Source organism: Ranitomeya variabilis, chromosome 1 (assembly GCF_051348905.1).
Source record: "Ranitomeya variabilis isolate aRanVar5 chromosome 1, aRanVar5.hap1, whole genome shotgun sequence".
In the NCBI taxonomy this organism is placed as follows: Eukaryota; Metazoa; Chordata; class Amphibia; order Anura; family Dendrobatidae; genus Ranitomeya; species Ranitomeya variabilis.
The window spans coordinates 479,915,622-479,934,011 of record NC_135232.1 but is presented as its reverse complement, the minus strand read 5'-3'; the positions used below and the strand labels follow the sequence as shown (position 1 = coordinate 479,934,011).

The 18,390-nt window shown below is 40.1% G+C and overlaps 1 protein-coding gene across 2 annotated transcripts in view; it reads left to right on the top strand.

The window, feature by feature from the left end:
- Window positions 1–18,088, top strand: part of FRMPD1 (FERM and PDZ domain containing 1) — a 290,187-nt gene extending 272,099 nt beyond the window's left edge. The window contains exons 11-16 of one of the 2 annotated variants that reach the window (XM_077251419.1): window positions 801–927; window positions 2,660–2,755; window positions 4,092–4,274; window positions 6,141–6,285; window positions 11,774–12,646; window positions 14,423–18,088. In XM_077251419.1, coding sequence (XP_077107534.1) covers window positions 801–927; window positions 2,660–2,755; window positions 4,092–4,274; window positions 6,141–6,285; window positions 11,774–12,646; window positions 14,423–16,545 — 3,547 coding nt within the window. In that variant the 3' untranslated portion in view covers window positions 16,546–18,088. The remainder of the gene's footprint in view (window positions 1–800; window positions 928–2,659; window positions 2,756–4,091; window positions 4,275–6,140; window positions 6,286–11,773; window positions 12,647–14,422) is intronic. The other variant, XM_077251428.1, reaches the window with a different exon arrangement.
- The last annotated feature ends 302 nt before the right edge of the window (window positions 18,089–18,390 follow it).

Here is an 18,390-nt window from a genome sequence, read left to right as displayed (position 1 = left end):
ATCTGACTTAAGGTGGTTGACAACCTGACAAGCCCTTCTTAATTCTCATGTCTCCGCCTTGTAAAATAATAACACTTATACTTACCCCCGGTGCTCGCGAAACTGTGATTGATGTCACGTGATGTCTGCAGGCAATCAACACAGCCTTCACTTTCCCCGCCTTCGGACAAATCACACACATCTGGAGTAAGTGAGACCTGCAGCTTACAGAATGTAAGGTAAACAAGACACAAAGACAAAACAGGGATAACAGAAAGCGACAAACATACAAACACTCACTAAACTTAGAGACGCATATATGGAAGGATAGGAGTGTACTAAACTAATGGGAATAGGACAATGAGGATAACATACACCCAAAAATAGCACGCAAGAATCTCCAGTAGCAACAATGATATCTCCAATTCAGCACACCATCTTAAAGGAGCTAGGAAGCAAAGCTTTCACTGGCAACTGCAGAGAAGGTCCGGCCAGGTTTTATAGGGAAAGGTAATGACCAGATCAGAAGCAGCTGAAATGGAGCTGCAATTTTCTGACCACCATAGAAAGGGTTGTTAACCTCTTCAACACAAAAGGAAACCAAATCCATTTAATATGGGACACAAACACACAAGCTAAATGGAAGATCTGCAATTCACAATACATAGTGATCTTCTAACACCATATCTGCCAGGAGGACGTGACACACTCGTGACACATAATGTTACGTGATCCCCGGGAGAGCCAGTGACCACACAGCTGGAACAGCACTGGGAGATTTTCTCACTTTCATGTATTTATTTATTCTTTCCTCCTGCTAGGAAAGACTGGGGGATAGATAACTTTCTATCTCCAACTTTACTTCGGAACATGAGAGGGAAGGACATAAAGAAGGCAATCAGCTTTCATATGAAGAGGAACCAAAGCATCCTTGAACCAAGACAAAAGGTGAAGAAGAATGCTTGACATGGGTTATAGCTGTGTACAGGCTTGGATGGGCCCACAGGAGAGCAGGAGAATCCTCCAGTGGGCCGCTGTGCAAGAGTGGGCCTCCACCCTCCTTTATGAGCAGTAGTTGGCACAATATACATGAATCACTATGTACAGACAAGGGGAGAATCTTATTTATGTAACAATCTGCCCTGTTCATTGTTATCTAAAATTTGTGATTGAGGATAATGTGACATATGGATGTAGCTGAAAAGTGGGGCCCAGGAGTTGCTTTCTGGTGGGCACTTGGCACACTAGTGCGACACTGGCTGGGAACATATTTCACTTAAAGTGAATCTGTTAGTAGTTTTTTCTCATGTAATCTAAGAGAAGCATGATGTAGGAGCAGAGTCCCTGATTACTGGGATGTGTTTTCCTAATTCAATACAATCTGCATTTTATCAGCATTAGATTATCATTACAGGATGACTTGGCACATGCAGGGTGGTCCAGCCATGCCCACAGCACTGATTAGCAGCTCTATGTCACTATACTATGTACACTGAAAGCTGTAGTGTGGGCAGGGTTGAGCCATACAAAACATCAGTTTTAAAAACTGGTCCTTGAGCACATGTCCCATTCTAATCCGATATGCAAATGAGAATTGACCATAGAAGGGAACCTGTCAGGTCCCCCATACCCTCCAACCCAGCAGTATTCACTTATTTATGAGTAGATTCCCTGTCTAACCATCCCTGTAAATGTTTTTCTGTAAAAATGAGATTTAAAAAGAGCATTTATATTGTCCCCATTTCCTATGCTAATTAGGGCTTTGATGGGGTGTAAGTTGCCCCTGACTAGTGAGCCCTCTTTCCATGTTATCACGCTTTTGATATCTATGGCTACAAAATTTGGATCCCAGTATCTCTGTGTTTGGACTTTATATGTTCTTCCATATGTGGGTATTATTATGGGGTCTTCTATATGTGGGTATTTGTTTAGAGGACTACTATGTGTTCTATAGTCAGCCCTCTTTCCATGATATCACGCCCCTGTGGGCATAACATAATTTGCAGGAGCTTTGGTCATCACCATCTCCTGCAAATCTCACGCACATGCGCCGCACATTTTAGCAGCATCACTGTCCCACTGCAGCCGGGTGTACGTTTCCTGGCTTCAGTGGAGCAGTGCACATGACTGGAAGTTCAGAAGATGGCTTCTGGACATGCGCAGTGCTCCTCTGAAGCTGGGAAGCATACACCCTGCTGCATAGGTGCAGTGACGCTGCTAAAATGTGCGGCGCATGTACGTGACCACAGCTCCTGCAAATTATGTTATCACGTCCACAGGGGCATGATAAGATGGAAAGAGGGCGGACTAGTCTGGGGCAACTAATGCCCCACTGACTAGTCAAAGCCATAATTAGCATAGGAAACGGGGACAATATAAATGTTTTTTTAAAACTTCATTTTTACAGAAAACCGTTATACCTGGCTGGTTAGGCAGGGAATTTACTCACAAATAGGTGAATGCTACTGGCTTGGAGGGCATGGGGGACCTGACAGGTTCCCTTTAAAGTTTTCGGAGATCTGTATAAAATAGTTCAAAATATAGTTTGTTAGTTCCACCTGGGTTGATCCGTTTTCACTGATTTAACTGTTAAGAGTTAATGATGAATCAGACCAGGATTCATTCTAATATTCTAATTCCTTGTAATGTAACACAGCAGGTGAATCTTTCTCTATTTCAGCAGCCGATATCTGCAGCTCAGGTTCGATTACAATATTTAAAGATTCTCGGAGATTTGAAGACTTATGGTGGAAAAATATTCAGCGCTACACTGATGGTATGTATGCAGTATGTATATGTGAGTCTGAATCTGCAAATTATGAAAAAAAATTACGGATTCATCTTCTTAAAGAAAATCTGTCAGCAGGTTTTTGCTACCTCATCAGAGAGCAGCATAATAATGTAGGAAAAGAGAAGCTGAATCCAACGATCCAATTAATTTACTGGGTCAGCAGTTCTGACACAATCAGATGTAACATGTAGCAGAGCTGGGAAAGCTAATCCCGCCCACACAACATTTTTCTACGTATATTGTCCATTAACAGTGAGCTTCTTTTTAAAGGAGAGGGTGTGGTCGGTCTAGCAGTCCTGTGAGTTGTAGACTGGGCAGTGATAATGTCCTGGTGATAAAATCTTCAGTGTAACTAAACAACGGCACACAGCCTAATAAATGACACATTTCTGAATTCTGTGTTTAGGCCCATATCTCCTGATGTCTTCAGATTGCATAGCAAAAACCTGCTGACAGATTCCCTTTAGGATTACTGTATTAATAAATGTCATGTGTCATTGGTGGATTCTAATGTCTATAGATGTTGGCAGAAATGTGACTGAGGGAAATAAGGATGGTAGAGATTCACGCTTTCAGGTTGTCATTAGGTAGTGTTCATAGAGGCAATGCGGTTTGCTGTTAACAGGTGCAGTTGTTTTGTTTTCATAAAACTCCAAGAGATTCAAAACCATAACAGGCTGTTCTGGGCACAAAGGTATCACAGCAAATAAACAGTTCATTTAGCAGGACACATACTGTATGTCAGTGCAGGCTCACTTGAACAGATTACAGTCCTTTCTCTGGGTATTCCCTGCAGCCTGAGCTCCAACAGCTTCCATTGCCAAACAGAAGTGTTGTCTGCAGCTCCAACACACAGACTGCTCAGCATCCTAGCTGACCCATGCAGTCTCCGCTCAGAGAGAAAGACCCTGGCTTGTTTCTCTTCCAACTACAGCTCACATTTTGGATGGACACTCACCAGCTTCAGCACACTCAACTGTGCTTCATTCAGCAGTCTGACACACCTAGTGAACACAGATCCTGATTCTTAGCTAAAGCTGGCCAGGTGCATATAACTAAGACCTGCAGTGCTAGGATTTAGCCCAGTCCTACCTGGCTTTGCTGCAGGACCCATAAAGATTCTCCACTGAAATAACATACAACACATGTTAGGGGAATCAGGACTTCTAAATGTTAGCCTACACAATCAGAGTCAGAAAATACTGCACTCCATATACTATATACCACATAGTACCTGTTTGCACATGTAACCCCTTTGAGATTACAGCACTTAGCATAATGTATATCAGATATTTTTTAGAAGTTAATATTTTTATTTCAGCTGCAGGACAGAGAATCATACGTCACTCTTCTTGTTGGAGCCAAGTATGGGATCAGTCAGATTATTAACAACAAACTGAACATCATGATAAACCTAGCAGAATTCTCCAATATCAGCAAAATGGAGCTAACTGCAGAGTCAGAGAAAGTGAGCCTGGTGAAGGTCTACCTGCAGGATGTCAAGGTAACTGCAAATACGGCATTGTCAGGATGTGTGGCGGTTTTTGCTCCTGTGACCCAAGATTAGAGAGAAATCAGTAGTGTCAATAGCTTCCTCAGTCACCATAACAACATCCCCCCACTAGTTGATTGTAGGGTGCCAGTGGGTTGCTATTACAAATGGGGGCTTATTAGTTGCCCCTATGTTTGCCACCTTAGAGCATCTATTAACCCCTTTCCACCATCGGGCGATGTTGGACTCTCCCTGTTTGGAGCCCGTACCTTTCCAGGCACATGACAGCTGATCTATACAGCTGGCATGTACCCACAACAGCTGCGGGAGGAATCGCAATCCACCAGTGGCTGTTATCTAGTTAAATGCAGCTGTCAATTTCTGAGAACGGCATTTAACTTGAGCGTACCGGAAGCGTGACGTAAATCTCACCCATTGGTGACCCCGACACAAGTTCATGGGTCACTGATGAGTCGGCATGACAACCAGAGGTCTGAAGCAGACCTCTATGGATGTCATTGCTGGATTGCTATGAGCGCCGACCACGGGGGGAGCATAGCAAGTGAGCATTTCTGCTACACACAGGCGATCTGATCATCACCTGCGAGTAGTAGAGGTGATTAAAGTACTGCAGCTTCTAGTCTCCCATGGAGACTATTGAGGCATGCAAAAAAGTAAAAAAAATGTTTTAAAAATATTTAAAGAAATTAAAAATATATAAAAGTTTAAATCATCCCCCCTTTCGCCCATTCAAAATAAAACAATTTAAAAAATAAAATATGCACATATTTGGTATCGCCGTCTTCAGAATCGCCCGATCTATCAACATAAAAAAAAGAATTAACCCAATCGCTAAACGGTGTCACAAGAAAAAAATACAAACTATCAGAATTAAGGTTTCTTTGGTCCTCGCTACATTGCAATAAAATGCAATAATAGGCGATCAAAAGATCGCATCTGCACCAAAATGGTATCAATAAAAACGTCAGCTCGGCACGCAGAAACTAAGCCCTCACCCAACCCGAGATCACGAAAAATGGAGATGCTACAAATCTTGGAAAATGGTGCCTATTTTTTTTTTTTTAACCAAACTTGGGATTTTTTTTCACTACTTAAATAAAAAAGAACCTAGACATGTTTGGTGTCTATGAACTCGTAATGACCTGGAGAATCATAGTGGCAGGTCAGTTTTAGCATTTAGTGAACATGGCAAAAAAATAAAATAAAACAACTGTGGAATTGTACTTTCTTTGCAATTTCACCGCACTTGGAAATTGTTTCCTGTTTTCCAGTACAATATATGTTAAAACCAATGGTGTTGTTCAAAAGTACAACTCGTCCCGCAAACAGCAAGCCTTACATGGCCATATTGACAGAAAAATAAAAAAGTTATAGCTCTGGGAAGAAGGGCAGCAAAAAACGAAAATGCAAAAATGGAAATACCTCTGGTCGTGAAGGGGTTAATGGCAAAACAATAATACATCTCAATAATACACCAGCACTTGGTCATATCCCCTATTGGGACTAAAAAAAAAATGTAAAATATATATTTTTTTAGAAAACTTTGATGCATCTGTATGAAGATGTAATCCTCTGAGTAGAAAAGGGCACTATTGCTGTTTTTTTCTTACCACGATTGACAGAGAAGACTGTGATCTCATCAGTCTCGTAGACTTTGAATGAAATGGTAGTCTGCATGAATGACTGTCGCAAACAGCGATGAGGTTCCAGTAGTGGGACTCACAGTGATTATACATTTATAACCCCACAAGACACCCATTGCTTGATCTTAATAATATACATACGGTATATCATTTTGTCTAGTTTTTTGCATGTCCTTTTGTTTATAGACATTCACATTATCTTTCATTTATCTAGCCGCTTTCCCTTTTGCTGGAGTCAAATAGTGCAAAGGACATTGCATGTCTCATTTCTGGTTATTGCAAGCTGTATGTGAGTCCTACATCATCAATCCTTGAATGGCCTGGTAATAACCTATACCACAGGCTATCCACAGAGGAAGGTAAGAATGATTGGTAAACACGCAAGTCTTTGATAATTATCCATCTTAAGCTAGGGTGGGCAATTAATTTTCCGAGAGACTGTGAGTGTGGAGGGCCAAATTATTATGCTGAAATGAATTCTGCTTAATCTTAATATTAACATATTAATTATAATTATGTATATTATTATTAATTGTATCACTTAATATTGAGCAGAATTAAAGGGAACCTATCACCCCGTTTTTTAAAGATTAGATAAAAATAGTGTGAAATAGGGGCAGAGCTGGGCTTTACATTACTGCCTTTTTGGTGCCTTTACACCCCCGTTAGGCTGCCGAAATACCTTTGTGAAGTGGCCGTTTTGTCCTGTCACTCAAGTTGGTCAGGTCGGATGGGCGTGGTCACAGCGCTTTTTCTCCCCCAGATCAGGCTCATCATTACGTTGGTGGCGTAGTGGTGTGCGCATGTCCAAGGTCCCGAATCCTGCACAGGGGTGTGAAAATAGCAGCGATGTCCGTTATTCCATTGGTGGTCGGTGGGCGCGGCCATCTTGCTTTGGCCGCGCGTGCGCAGAAGCGGCGCTCTGCTGGCCGCGGCTTCAGGAAAATGGCCGCGGGCATCCGCGCGTGCGCAAATGGCTATCGCGGCGGCCATTTTCGTGAAGCAGAGTTCGCATCTCGGCTTCACGAAAATGGCCGCCGCGATAGCCATCTGCGCACGCGCGGATGCCCGCGGCCATTTTCCAGAAGCTGCGGCCAGCAGAGCGCCGCTTCTGCGCACGCGTGGCCAAAGCAAGATGGCCGCGCCCACCGACCACCAATGGAATAACGGACATCGCTGCTATTTTCACACCCCTGTGCAGGATTCCGGACCTTGGACATGCGCACACCACTATGCCACCAACGTAATTATGAGCCTGATCTGGGAGAGAAACAGCGCTGTGACCACGCCCATCTGACCTGACCAACTTGAGTGACAGGACAAAACGGCCACTTCACAAAGGTATTTCAGCAGCCTAACGGGGGTGTAAAGGCACCGAAAAGGCAGTAATGTAAAGCCCAGCTCTGCCCCTATTTCACACTATTTTTATCTAATCTTTAAAAAACGGGGTGATAGGTTCCCTTTAAAGGGAACCTGTCACCCTTAAAATCGATGGTGAGCTAAGCCCACCGGCATCAGGGGCTTATCTACAGCATTCTGTAATGCTGTAGATAAGCCGCCGATGTAACCTGAAAGAGGAGAAAAAGAGGTTAGATTATCCTCACCCAGGGGTGGTCCCGCTGCGGTCTGGTCAAATGGGTGTCTCAGGTCCGCTCCGGCGCCTCCCATCTTCATTCCATGACGTCCTCTTCTGGTCTTCACGCCACTGCTCCGGTGCAGGCGTACTTTGTCTGCCCTGTTGAGGGCAAAGTACTGCAGTGCGCAGGCGCCGGAAAGGTCAGAGAGCCGCAGCGTGAAGACAAGAAGAGGACGTCATGGAATGAAGATGGGAGGCGCCAGAGCGGACCTGAGACGCCCATTTGACCAGACTGCAGCGGGACCGCCCCTGGGTGAGTATAATATAACGTCTTTTTCTTCTATTTCAGGTAACATCGGGGGCTTATCTACAGCATTACAGAATCCTGTAGATAAGCCCCTGATGACGGTGAGCTTACCTCACCATCGATTTTGGGGGTGACAGGTTCCCTTTAAGTATGCTGACATCCCCTTATATACCATATGAGCCCGCACACAGCCCCCCTATATACAGTATGAGCCCCGCAAAGCCTCCTATATACAATATGATCCCCAGCATAGCCCACCATATATAGTATATACCCCCACATAGCGTCTTTATATAAAATATGAGCCATCATGTAGCCTCCTATATGCAGTGTGAGCTCCACATAGCCTCCATATATACAATATGAGCCCCCACACCCTCTCCTATATTCAGTATGAGCCCACATATAGCCTCCTTCATTCAGTATGAGCCCACACATAGCCTCCTATGTATACGGTGTGAGTCCCACAAAGCCGCTATATACAGTATATATATATATATATATATATATATATATATATATATATATATATATATATATATATATATATATATATAAAGTGTGAGCCCCACATAGCCTCCATAAATACAGTGTGAGCCACACATAGCCTCCATATATACAGTGTGAGCCACACATAGCCTCCATATATACAGTGTGAGCCACACATAGCCTCCATATATACAGTGTGAGCCACACATAGCCTCCATATATACAGTGTGAGCCACACATAGCCTCCATATATACAGTGTGAGCCACACATAGCCTCCATATATACAGTGTGAGCCACACATAGCCTCCATATATACAGTGTGAGCCACACATAGCCTCTTGTGCACTGAGTCTCAGCAGAAGTGCAATGAAATTAGATGCCTGCAGCGTTATATGCTGATTTGGCAAAGATTGAGTCGGCGGCCCCTTCCTCTACCAATGTATTCATGGCTGTCATGGCAGTGACAGTTGGTGGTGGATGAATGGTGAGGGAGGGCATGATGTTGCCCGTGGGCCACTGTTTAACAACAGAAATAATATTTACTTTATACAAATCTATACAACAATACAAAAGACAAGATAAAACAAATGAAAAACATGTTCTATCGAGGTGGGAGCTTTATTTCATTTATAGGTAAAATGTAGACCTTAGAGTCGCCATCCTGTGGTCTAAAGTTTAACTTCTTAAGGATGCTACCTATATTGTACTTTCAAGATGCAGTTAAATTCTTGCGTAACCTCATTCTGAGAGACATAACTTTCTTCTTTTCTCAATGATGTAGCTATGTTAGGGTATTTTATAGTATACGTTTTTTTTTTTTGGGGGGGGGGGGACAGAAGTTTGTGTGTGGACTCCAGGTATCAAAAGTTTCAGGCTGCCTGTGTTTGCTTTTTTGTACAATGTCCATTATGCATAACTATAGGCTGTATGGGCTTCTTCAGTGTAGCAAAAAAAGTCTTCTTTCTCTTTCCAACCACTTAGGCACTATGGTCACTATTGACCATATCAAAGGGGTTTAACAGCAGGATCAGCGTTCTCTGCAATTCAGACAGATTCAGAGTTTTCTGCAATCTAGGCAACTGCCATATGGACTTAGGGGAAGTTTTAGAAGATATTAATGGGAATTTTCAACTTTACACTGATTCATTAATTATGACGTGGTATAGTTTGAGCTGTTTTTCTACGTTTGAGTGGTATTCTTCAAATCCTATGCATACCACTAATCACCACAGAGAGGGCTTAGGAGCTTACTGCATACTGTCTTATTATTATCATATATGGCTCAGTAGTTAGATCTGTAGACTTGTCATGCTGGGGTCCTGGGTTCAAATCCTACTAGAGACAACATCTGGAGGGACTTACTTTGTAAAAAAATGGCATAATAATAAGTAGATATTAACTTAATGAAATTTTTTACTGACGTTTGAGATGTTCTTTTAAATAATACAGAAACAGTGGTCCAATATGAAATATGTGAATTAATAGAATGTAAAAAAAAAAGTCAAAAACTATAGTCAGAGATGTACATTAGTGTTCAAAATAATAGCAGTCCAATATGACTAACCAGATTAACCACTGTTTTTGGTATAAATTATATTACCACATGCCAAACAATTTACCCGTTGGTGCAGTATATTCTAAGAAAACCAACGGACTCAGCATTCATGATCTGCATGTTTTTGAGTCTCAGTGTTAGAATAATTAATGGAAAGGGGCAGTGTTCAAAATAATAGCAGTATGGAGTTCGATTAGTGAGGTCAATCATTCTGTGAAGAAGCAGGTGTGAATCAGGTGGCCCATATTTAAGGGTGAAGCCAGGACATGTTGTACATGCATTTCTCCTTGAAAGCCTGAGAAATATGGGTCGATCGACACATTGTTTAGAAGAACAGCGTACTTTGATTAACAAGTTGATGGAGAGGGTAAAACTTACAAAGAAGTGCAGACAATGATAGGCTGTTCAGCTAAAATGATCTACAATGCTTTAAAATGGAAAGCCAAACCAGAGAGACGTGGAAGACAACAGAAGACTACCATTCAAATGCATGGAAGAATAGCCAGAATGGCAAAGGCTCAACCAATGATCACCTCCAGGATGATCAAAGACAGTCTCAAGATGCCTGTGAGTTCTGTGACAGTGAGAAGACGCCAGTATGACGCTAATATCTTAGCAAGAAGTTCCCACAAAGTCCCACTGTTAAAAGAAGACATGTACTGAATAGAATACAATTTGCAAAAGGACACATCAATTGGGCTAAAGAGAAATGGAAAAACATTTTGTGGACTGATGAAAGTAAAATTGCTCTTTTTGGGTCCAACGGCCGCAGACAGTTTGTTAGACGACCCCCAAGCCCTGCATTCAAGGCACAATACACTCTGAAGACAGTGAAGTATGGTGCTGCAGGCATCATGATATGGGCATGTTTCTCCTATTATGGTCCCGGACCTATTTATAACATACCAGGGAGCATGGACCAGTTTGCATATATTAAAATACTTGAAGAGATCATGTTGCCTTACGCTGAAGAGGATATGCCCTTGACATGGGTGTTTCAACAAGACAACGACCCTAAACACACCAGTAAACGAGCAAAATCTTGGTTCCAGTCCAATAAAATTAAGGTTATGGAGTGGCCACCCAATCCCCGGACCTTAATCCGATAGAACACTTGTGAGGTGACATAAAAAATGTCGTTTCTGAGGCAAAGCCAAAAAAATTGTGGGATATAGTCCAAGCATCCTCCTCTGGAATAACAGTTGAAAGATGCCAGACGTTGGTTCACTCTGTGCAACATTGATATGAAGCAGTACTAAAAAACTGGATATACAACTAAATAATAGGTTAGTGATTCACAGTAATGCTAAATCCACAAAAAATAGTACCAATTGTCAGTTTGTAAAGATAAATGCAGACACTGCTATTTTGTAGAACAGCCCAATGTTCATTTTTTGCTATTTTCTGTAAAGTAGTTAAAAATTCTATACATTTCTCTTTATATTTTGAATTAGAAAACAGTGTGCAATGTTCCCAATGCATGGAAATAAAAACTAGTATAACGATTTTGTGATTAACTCATGTTTTTGTACACATTGCTATTATTTTGAACACTACTGTAACTAATGTAAAATCTGTGACAGGTCCCGTCACATGTAATTTATTGTATTGGTCTTCTGTTGAGGCAGAGGCCCATTGGTTCATCTGTAGGCCATAGGTGCAATTACTACTTTTGCACACATTGTATCAGCACCCTTACTATAGTGCTGCTTTTAGCTTTGTGGAGTTAATAACAAGCCATGACCCTGAATGCTTTGAGATAAACTAAATCATTGGCATTTGCAGCACAGCCAGTTAGGTTAGAAGTTATGTACAATAAGTAAATTGTGATTGAATATGCAATTATTAAGATGTATTTTTTTATGTTTATTTATTACCATGTATATCAAAATAGTGATGAATGTTGTCTTTACTTTAAGGGTATGAATCTCGAGCTTGCAGTGACTCAGAAGAATCCTCAGAATGGGATTCCTCACAAGATCTATCATCAGATGCCCATTTTTTGAAGTCCCAAAACATAAAACCTTTACAAGAGGAGAATGAGGAAGAAGATGGGGAAGATGGATCCGAGATTAAGCAAAATGAAGAAGAGAAGCAAAGTGATCTCAAATTAAAAGACAACTGTGATAATACAATCAATGATACTGACAGCATTTCAGAAAACTCAGATTCCGCTAATACAGAAAGTCAAGGTTATAAAATCAGTTGGTCCAGTGATTCAATTGATGCGCTGGAAGAAGATGACCTAGAGACGTGTTCCTCAAGTAAACCAGAGTTTTTTCAGTTTTATACACCGATTTTGAAAGATGTCTCTATAGAGGACCATATTGTATTCATTGATGATCCTGAACAGAAGTGCAAAGAGAATGCCTGCCGTGAGCAAGACCCATTGCTATGTTTTTTGCAGAAGACTAACAGCCAAGAAGATACAGTATCAGATTTGAAGGAGCCTTCTAGATCTCCTAAAGAGATTGGCAGCAAAGAGGAAAATGATCTGCAAAGTTTCTTTGGCTGTCAGTTTACAGAAAATAATGTAATGGAGTATTATAGCCTGTGTTCAAATGTTTCCCCTGCCAGCAGTGTGGACAAAAATATTCCTAGCAGTCCGGAAAGCAACAGTGTAATGAATCAAATAGTGGAATCTAAGACTCAGACTAGAACTTATAGTAATGGCAGGAACGATGGAGTGGAAACTCTTATACTGGACCCTCCTCCGGGTTTTGGTGACAGTAGTTCTGAAGAGGAATTCTTTGATGCTACAGACCGCTTCACACCCTCAATAAGTTCTCCTGGTAAATTAAATTCAATAATATGCTCACTTACACATTTCTACCATGCACCATCATTCTCCCCTCCTCTGAAATCCATTATTTATTTTCCTGTAAAGGATAGAACCATCACCATCAAAGTTTTGAAGTGTGAATTAATTTACCCTGCAGTTAGCAGATCAACTTACGTTTTATATTCCTCTAAAACTAAAGCATTTTGGGGGGAAAAAAATTTCACACATTTTTCTGGATATCAGCTAAACACTGGAATACTTTTAGAAAAAAAAATAGATGTTTTAAATTTTAAAACTTAGGCCCCAATTCATCAAGACCAGTGATTTTCAAGCCGGGCTTGATGAAATGGAATACTGGGGTCAGATGCTCTCGATTCATTAAGAGGCATTTGCATTTGAATCGATGAGTGGTGTCCATCTCTGTGCTCCTCACCACTAATCTTACTGAATTAGGACTCATACTCACCTGCCAGCAACTCGGATGAGTCTCGCACTGCAATACCCGGCACTCAGATCGGAGCGTGCAGCCGCATAGCAATACATGCAGCTGCACGCTTCGCTCCTGAGTGCCGAGTGCAGTGCCAGGTATTGCCATGCAAGACTCATCCAAGTTGCTCGCAAGTGAGTATGAGCCCTTAGATCAGATGTGGCGTCACACACCTGCAGCGCTCCCATTCTGCACCAGCTCCATCGATTTTGGTACAGCTGGAGAAAAATGGTGTGAAAACAACAAAAGTGGCACAATTTTTGCACAACGCCTGGCTGTTCAAGAATGTTTAGACTTTTCAAAGCTTTTTACGCCAGAATTCTGGCATAAAAGCTTTGCTGAAACAGGACCTAAATGTTTAGCTAAACACTAAAACACCTAGCAATTCCTGATTTATTTTAACCCCTGCCAATTTATCCTTTTTCTGGAAAAAAAAATCGAAGTGCAGTAAAATTTTGGAAAAAATAAACCTCACTATTTCCTTTATTGTTTTTGGAGGTTGCATTTTTTAATGCATTGAGTGTGCAGTAAAAAATGACTAAACAATATCCTTCAGGTGAGTCTGATTACTGTGATTACTTATGTTTTTTATATTTTCTGGTTAAAAAATATTACCAAACTTTGCAAAAAAAGTTTAATTTGTGCCACAAGTTTCTGAGACCTGTAACTTTTTAACTTTTCCATTCAAGGAACTGTGTGAGGGGTTGCTGTCATTTTCATTAGTATCATGTTGTGGTGGAAATTATGTTTTGATCACTTCTCAATGCATTTTTGAGGGGATGTGCAAAATGTTGGTGATTTGATATTTTATTTATTTTGCTTGGCGCCATTTACCATAGGGGTTTATTAGTTTTATATTTTGATAGATTGGACTTTTGTAGACATGGCAATACCAAATATGTTTATTTTTTAGAGAGTGATTCAAACTTTTACGTTTTGTTTTTAATTTTTCAAAATGGTCACTTTTTTTGTTTTCATTTTCTATCTTTAGTAGGCCTTTAGCTTCCATAGCAACCCATTGGACCCTGTGGTTGCGTTGCAGGCGGAGAGGCAATAGGTGCTTGAGCCTGCTCCATATATATGCACCTGATATGCATCATACATGTACTGGGGGTGTATGAAAAGGGTTGATGGAATATTGTGTAAAAAAATGGAAAGTCCTGGTAGTACACATCCCCACAGACACCATCAACCATTATTATTTACATAACCTTTCATTAATATTTTTTTTTATTTGCACGATCCTGGTAATGATTAATATGTTACTCAACTTTGTGAATTTTCTGTCTTTTTTTTTAGGTTCAAAACTAGAGAACAGATTTTCTTATGCAGAAAGACGCGTGCTGCATGGGTCACGCACTGAATTAGATGAAACTTCGACTGAAAAAAGTAAAATGACAAAGTATACTAGAAAACCAACAAAAATTACACGGAAAAGAAGATCTTTTCTGCAGACAGACTACACCACTCAGGTCACATTTCCTTTAACAACCTCAGACTCTTTGGAGACTGTGGATCATGTATGTTGTTTTGAGAAAGAGACTCACCTACCGGTAGAATCACATTCATGTACCGTTTCTTCCTTAAAAGACATTGAAGGTGAACCAGCTCTTCTAGAAAACAAATCGCTTGTACAACACAAATCTGCAATTAAATCAAAAAACAAAACACATTCTCCTAGTTTAATGGAGATGGAACCTGAAACGATGGAGACAAAATCAGTGACCGATTCAGTATTGTCTTCCATATCTGCTATTCGTTTTAGAAGTGACTCTGGCACCACAGAGATAATTCATTCTTCTTATACCCCTACAGAGTGGAATACAAAAGAACACGATGGGCGAGTCAGTCCATCAGAAATATCACTAGAAATATTCTCGGAGAGCACAAACAAGGTCACTGTTTTTTGCCTGGAATCAACTGATAACCATGAAGAAAACAAAATAAATTGCATAAATGAGGCAACAGACCGAGACAGCTATGAGGAAAATGTAATGAAGTCGTCCACAAACATGTTGCAAAATAATGATAAAAATGAGATTATAAAAGAAGGTATCGGCTCTGCTCCTTCTACTGAACGGATGGCTCAGCTGGAAGGCACAAACTCATCGATTCACAACAGTGAAAGAGTTGGTTCATGTGAAACAGAATCAAAAATGAAGGAAAATTCACAAAAAAATTGTAAAAAACGTAAACTGTTTGGTTTCTCTGGAGCAGCAGATTTGCTTTTAGACTTTAAGGGACTTGCTGATCTGTTTACAAATTTCCCTAAAAATTCATTTAAAGATGGTACCTCTATATCTCCCAATGTGTCACCCAGTGAAGAGGAAACGCATCTTTTAACAAGTCAAGAACAACACCAGTTCACATCCGAAGATTCTTCTAGTATAATAATGTCTAGTGGTAAGAAACAATTTCCAGAATCATACCTGAGTTCCTCAGACACAATGGACACTCTCAAATTAGGATGTGATGAAAGAAAAGAGAAAAAAGATTCTGGTGTTGTTACACCGAATTCAAATCGTTGTGGCGGGCATTTACCATACAAAGAGAGAAACCTGTTAGAAACAAATAAAAGCACACCAAGGTTAGATGATGCCACAAACAAAGCTTTTGTGTCTTCTGATGCATCAGTCATAGAAAATGAATGTCAGAATTATGACTCAGTTCAAGAAAGTCCCAAAATATCCAAAGAAGGAAATTGTAGCTGTCAATTATCTTACACATCATGTTTTCAACCTAGAAACTACGACACGGAAGATGAAATTGTTGACTTTACTAGAAGTGCTTCTCCATTACCTAGAACAACACCACCTTCTTCTGTGAGCTCATTGTTTGTGGAAAATAACCATAACCCTAGAGACATTAACAGAGACAATATATCCTGCTTGGAGCATTTTGAAGCTCTTGATTTCCTAAGGAGAAGAATAGAGGAATCTCCAACTAGTTTTGGCAAATTGCAGGACAGTGTATTGGACCTCCAAAAGATATTTGAGGACTACAAAGACAAACTTAAAATACACCCTAAAGACAAATGTGCTGCCATGTTTTCAGAACAAAAGTCATGTCTTTGTAACGTGTCCCGTCAAATGATGTCTTCATCACAGAAGGTCTTGAATTCAGACCAGTTGTCCGAGGAGATTTATCAGGCTGTAGAAGAAACATTTTTTGGCTTGATGCAAATGACAGATGCGTGTCTCCAATTCTCTAGTTGTGTAGGATGCAATAAAAAGCAAATGGATCTCCAAACTAATTTACGTGATCTCATATGTACCTACCATCAATTTGTCCAAGCAGCCAAAAAGGCTTCCGAGAGTGAAAATAGTGATTTGCACTGCAAACTGCTGTCCCGCCACTGCACTGCACTCACTGCTGCTATATTTTGCCTGACACAGCAATTCAGATCATTAGTTTCTCTCTAAAAAAAATGCAAAAAAGAAGAGAATGAGCACAATTGCCTCTTTATACAAGTTGTGAAGAGACGTCACCTACCCACCAAAGCTTTGCACAGTTATAATTTGTATGAAGTAGTGGAATATATTTATATATATAGAAGTATGTATGTAGAAAGAAAAAAAAACAGTAATATTGCCCGTGGCAGTCAAAACGATGTTACATATTGTTTTCTAACTTGCACAATGACAGTATCTGATTGTTATGGGTAGCAGGGTAGCACTACTATTTTAGACCTCATGTACGTGAAATTGTCTGTAGGGGAGAATACCTTTGTAATGTGACATCCAATGGAGCACGTCACTATCTCAGACTCCATATCCAATAAAGAACATAAGAATTTGATGGCATATCAAGGTAAATACTTTTATGCCCAAAAATGACAAAAGTTATCTCGGAGTGATGGTATAGTCTACAGAAAACTACTCTGTACAACTTGGAGGCTTGGAAAGAAAATCTAATATAGTAAAGTGAGGTCAATGGACCTAATCACATTTGTTAATTTTGTCATTTACAACATGCATTGCATACAGAGAACAGTGCTTGGATGCTATACAAAGCCATAACTTGGTTGTGAGCATGAGCCATTACTTTGCACTAGTTTCGATAAATGACGACCAGAATGTGTTAGTTGGTCGCTTGAGTCTAAGGCTATGGTCACACCTTGCATTTTGCTGCTCCCTTGGCTGTAAAGAAGCTGCTTTTTGATATGTTTTTGCTGCGTTTTTTGGTGCGGATTATAGGTGTAATTTTTCTACAGTATTCAACAAAACCGCAACAAAAACAACACACCCACGAGTAAGCGAAGGCCGCAAAAGGCTGAAAGAATTGACATGCTGCAGATTTAAAAAAAAAAAAAAAGCTGCAATTTTCCAATTCAGCCGTGAAAAAAAATACAAGCGTGTGCATGAGAATCCTGAAATCTCATAGTATTTGCTGGTACTGTAAAAAGCAGCTTTTAATTTGCATTTAAAAAAATGCAGCAAAAAATGCTGCAAAAATGCAGAGTGAACACAGCCTAAGTGTGACCTGATGAGACCAAATGAATGTTTTACAGTATTAGTCTGTCACATCTGTTACCATTCATAACACTAGCTATACATTAATGGAGCACAATATAAGTATTGCCTTAATAAGCATATGTAAACTGTACAAACATTCTGCTTTCTCTCAGCACACTGTATAGTCTTTTGACCCTAAAAATGGTATTACTCTGGATATCATATCCCCTCCGAAGAATGTTTACACATGCCGTACTTCACTTTCTGTAACTTTGTCTAAAGATGTATGTAATTGTTTATTTGTACAGAATGCACCAAAGAACTATAAAATGATAATTTAAGTCAAAGTATAGTAAATTCTATATAAAATGTCTATATTTTACTGTAAACAAACAATATGCTTTTTCTCTGTGTTTATTTTTTATTTTACTAATAAGAATTATAATATATGCTTAATGTATTTTCTTCTTATAATGATGTTATACAGTTGCCCTCTATTACATAAAATGAAATTATAGAACATTGATTGAAACTATAAACTATGGCTAAAATGTATTTTTTTCATCATTTAGACTATATGTGTCTTTTTTAGTCAGAGTAAGGCCATCCAGCCCACACCATGAGCAGTGCCTGGCACAGTATCCTTAATGCACTATTTACAGACAAAGAATCAATGTTACTATTGGGCCCTTTACACCCCAGTCCAACACTTGGTCAGAGTCAGGTTTTACCACCAGTGTTTCATCTGATTTTCTATATCGCAAAAAAAAATCTGATGCTTAAGCTTTTCAAAGCAGTCGGTGAAAAAAGGAA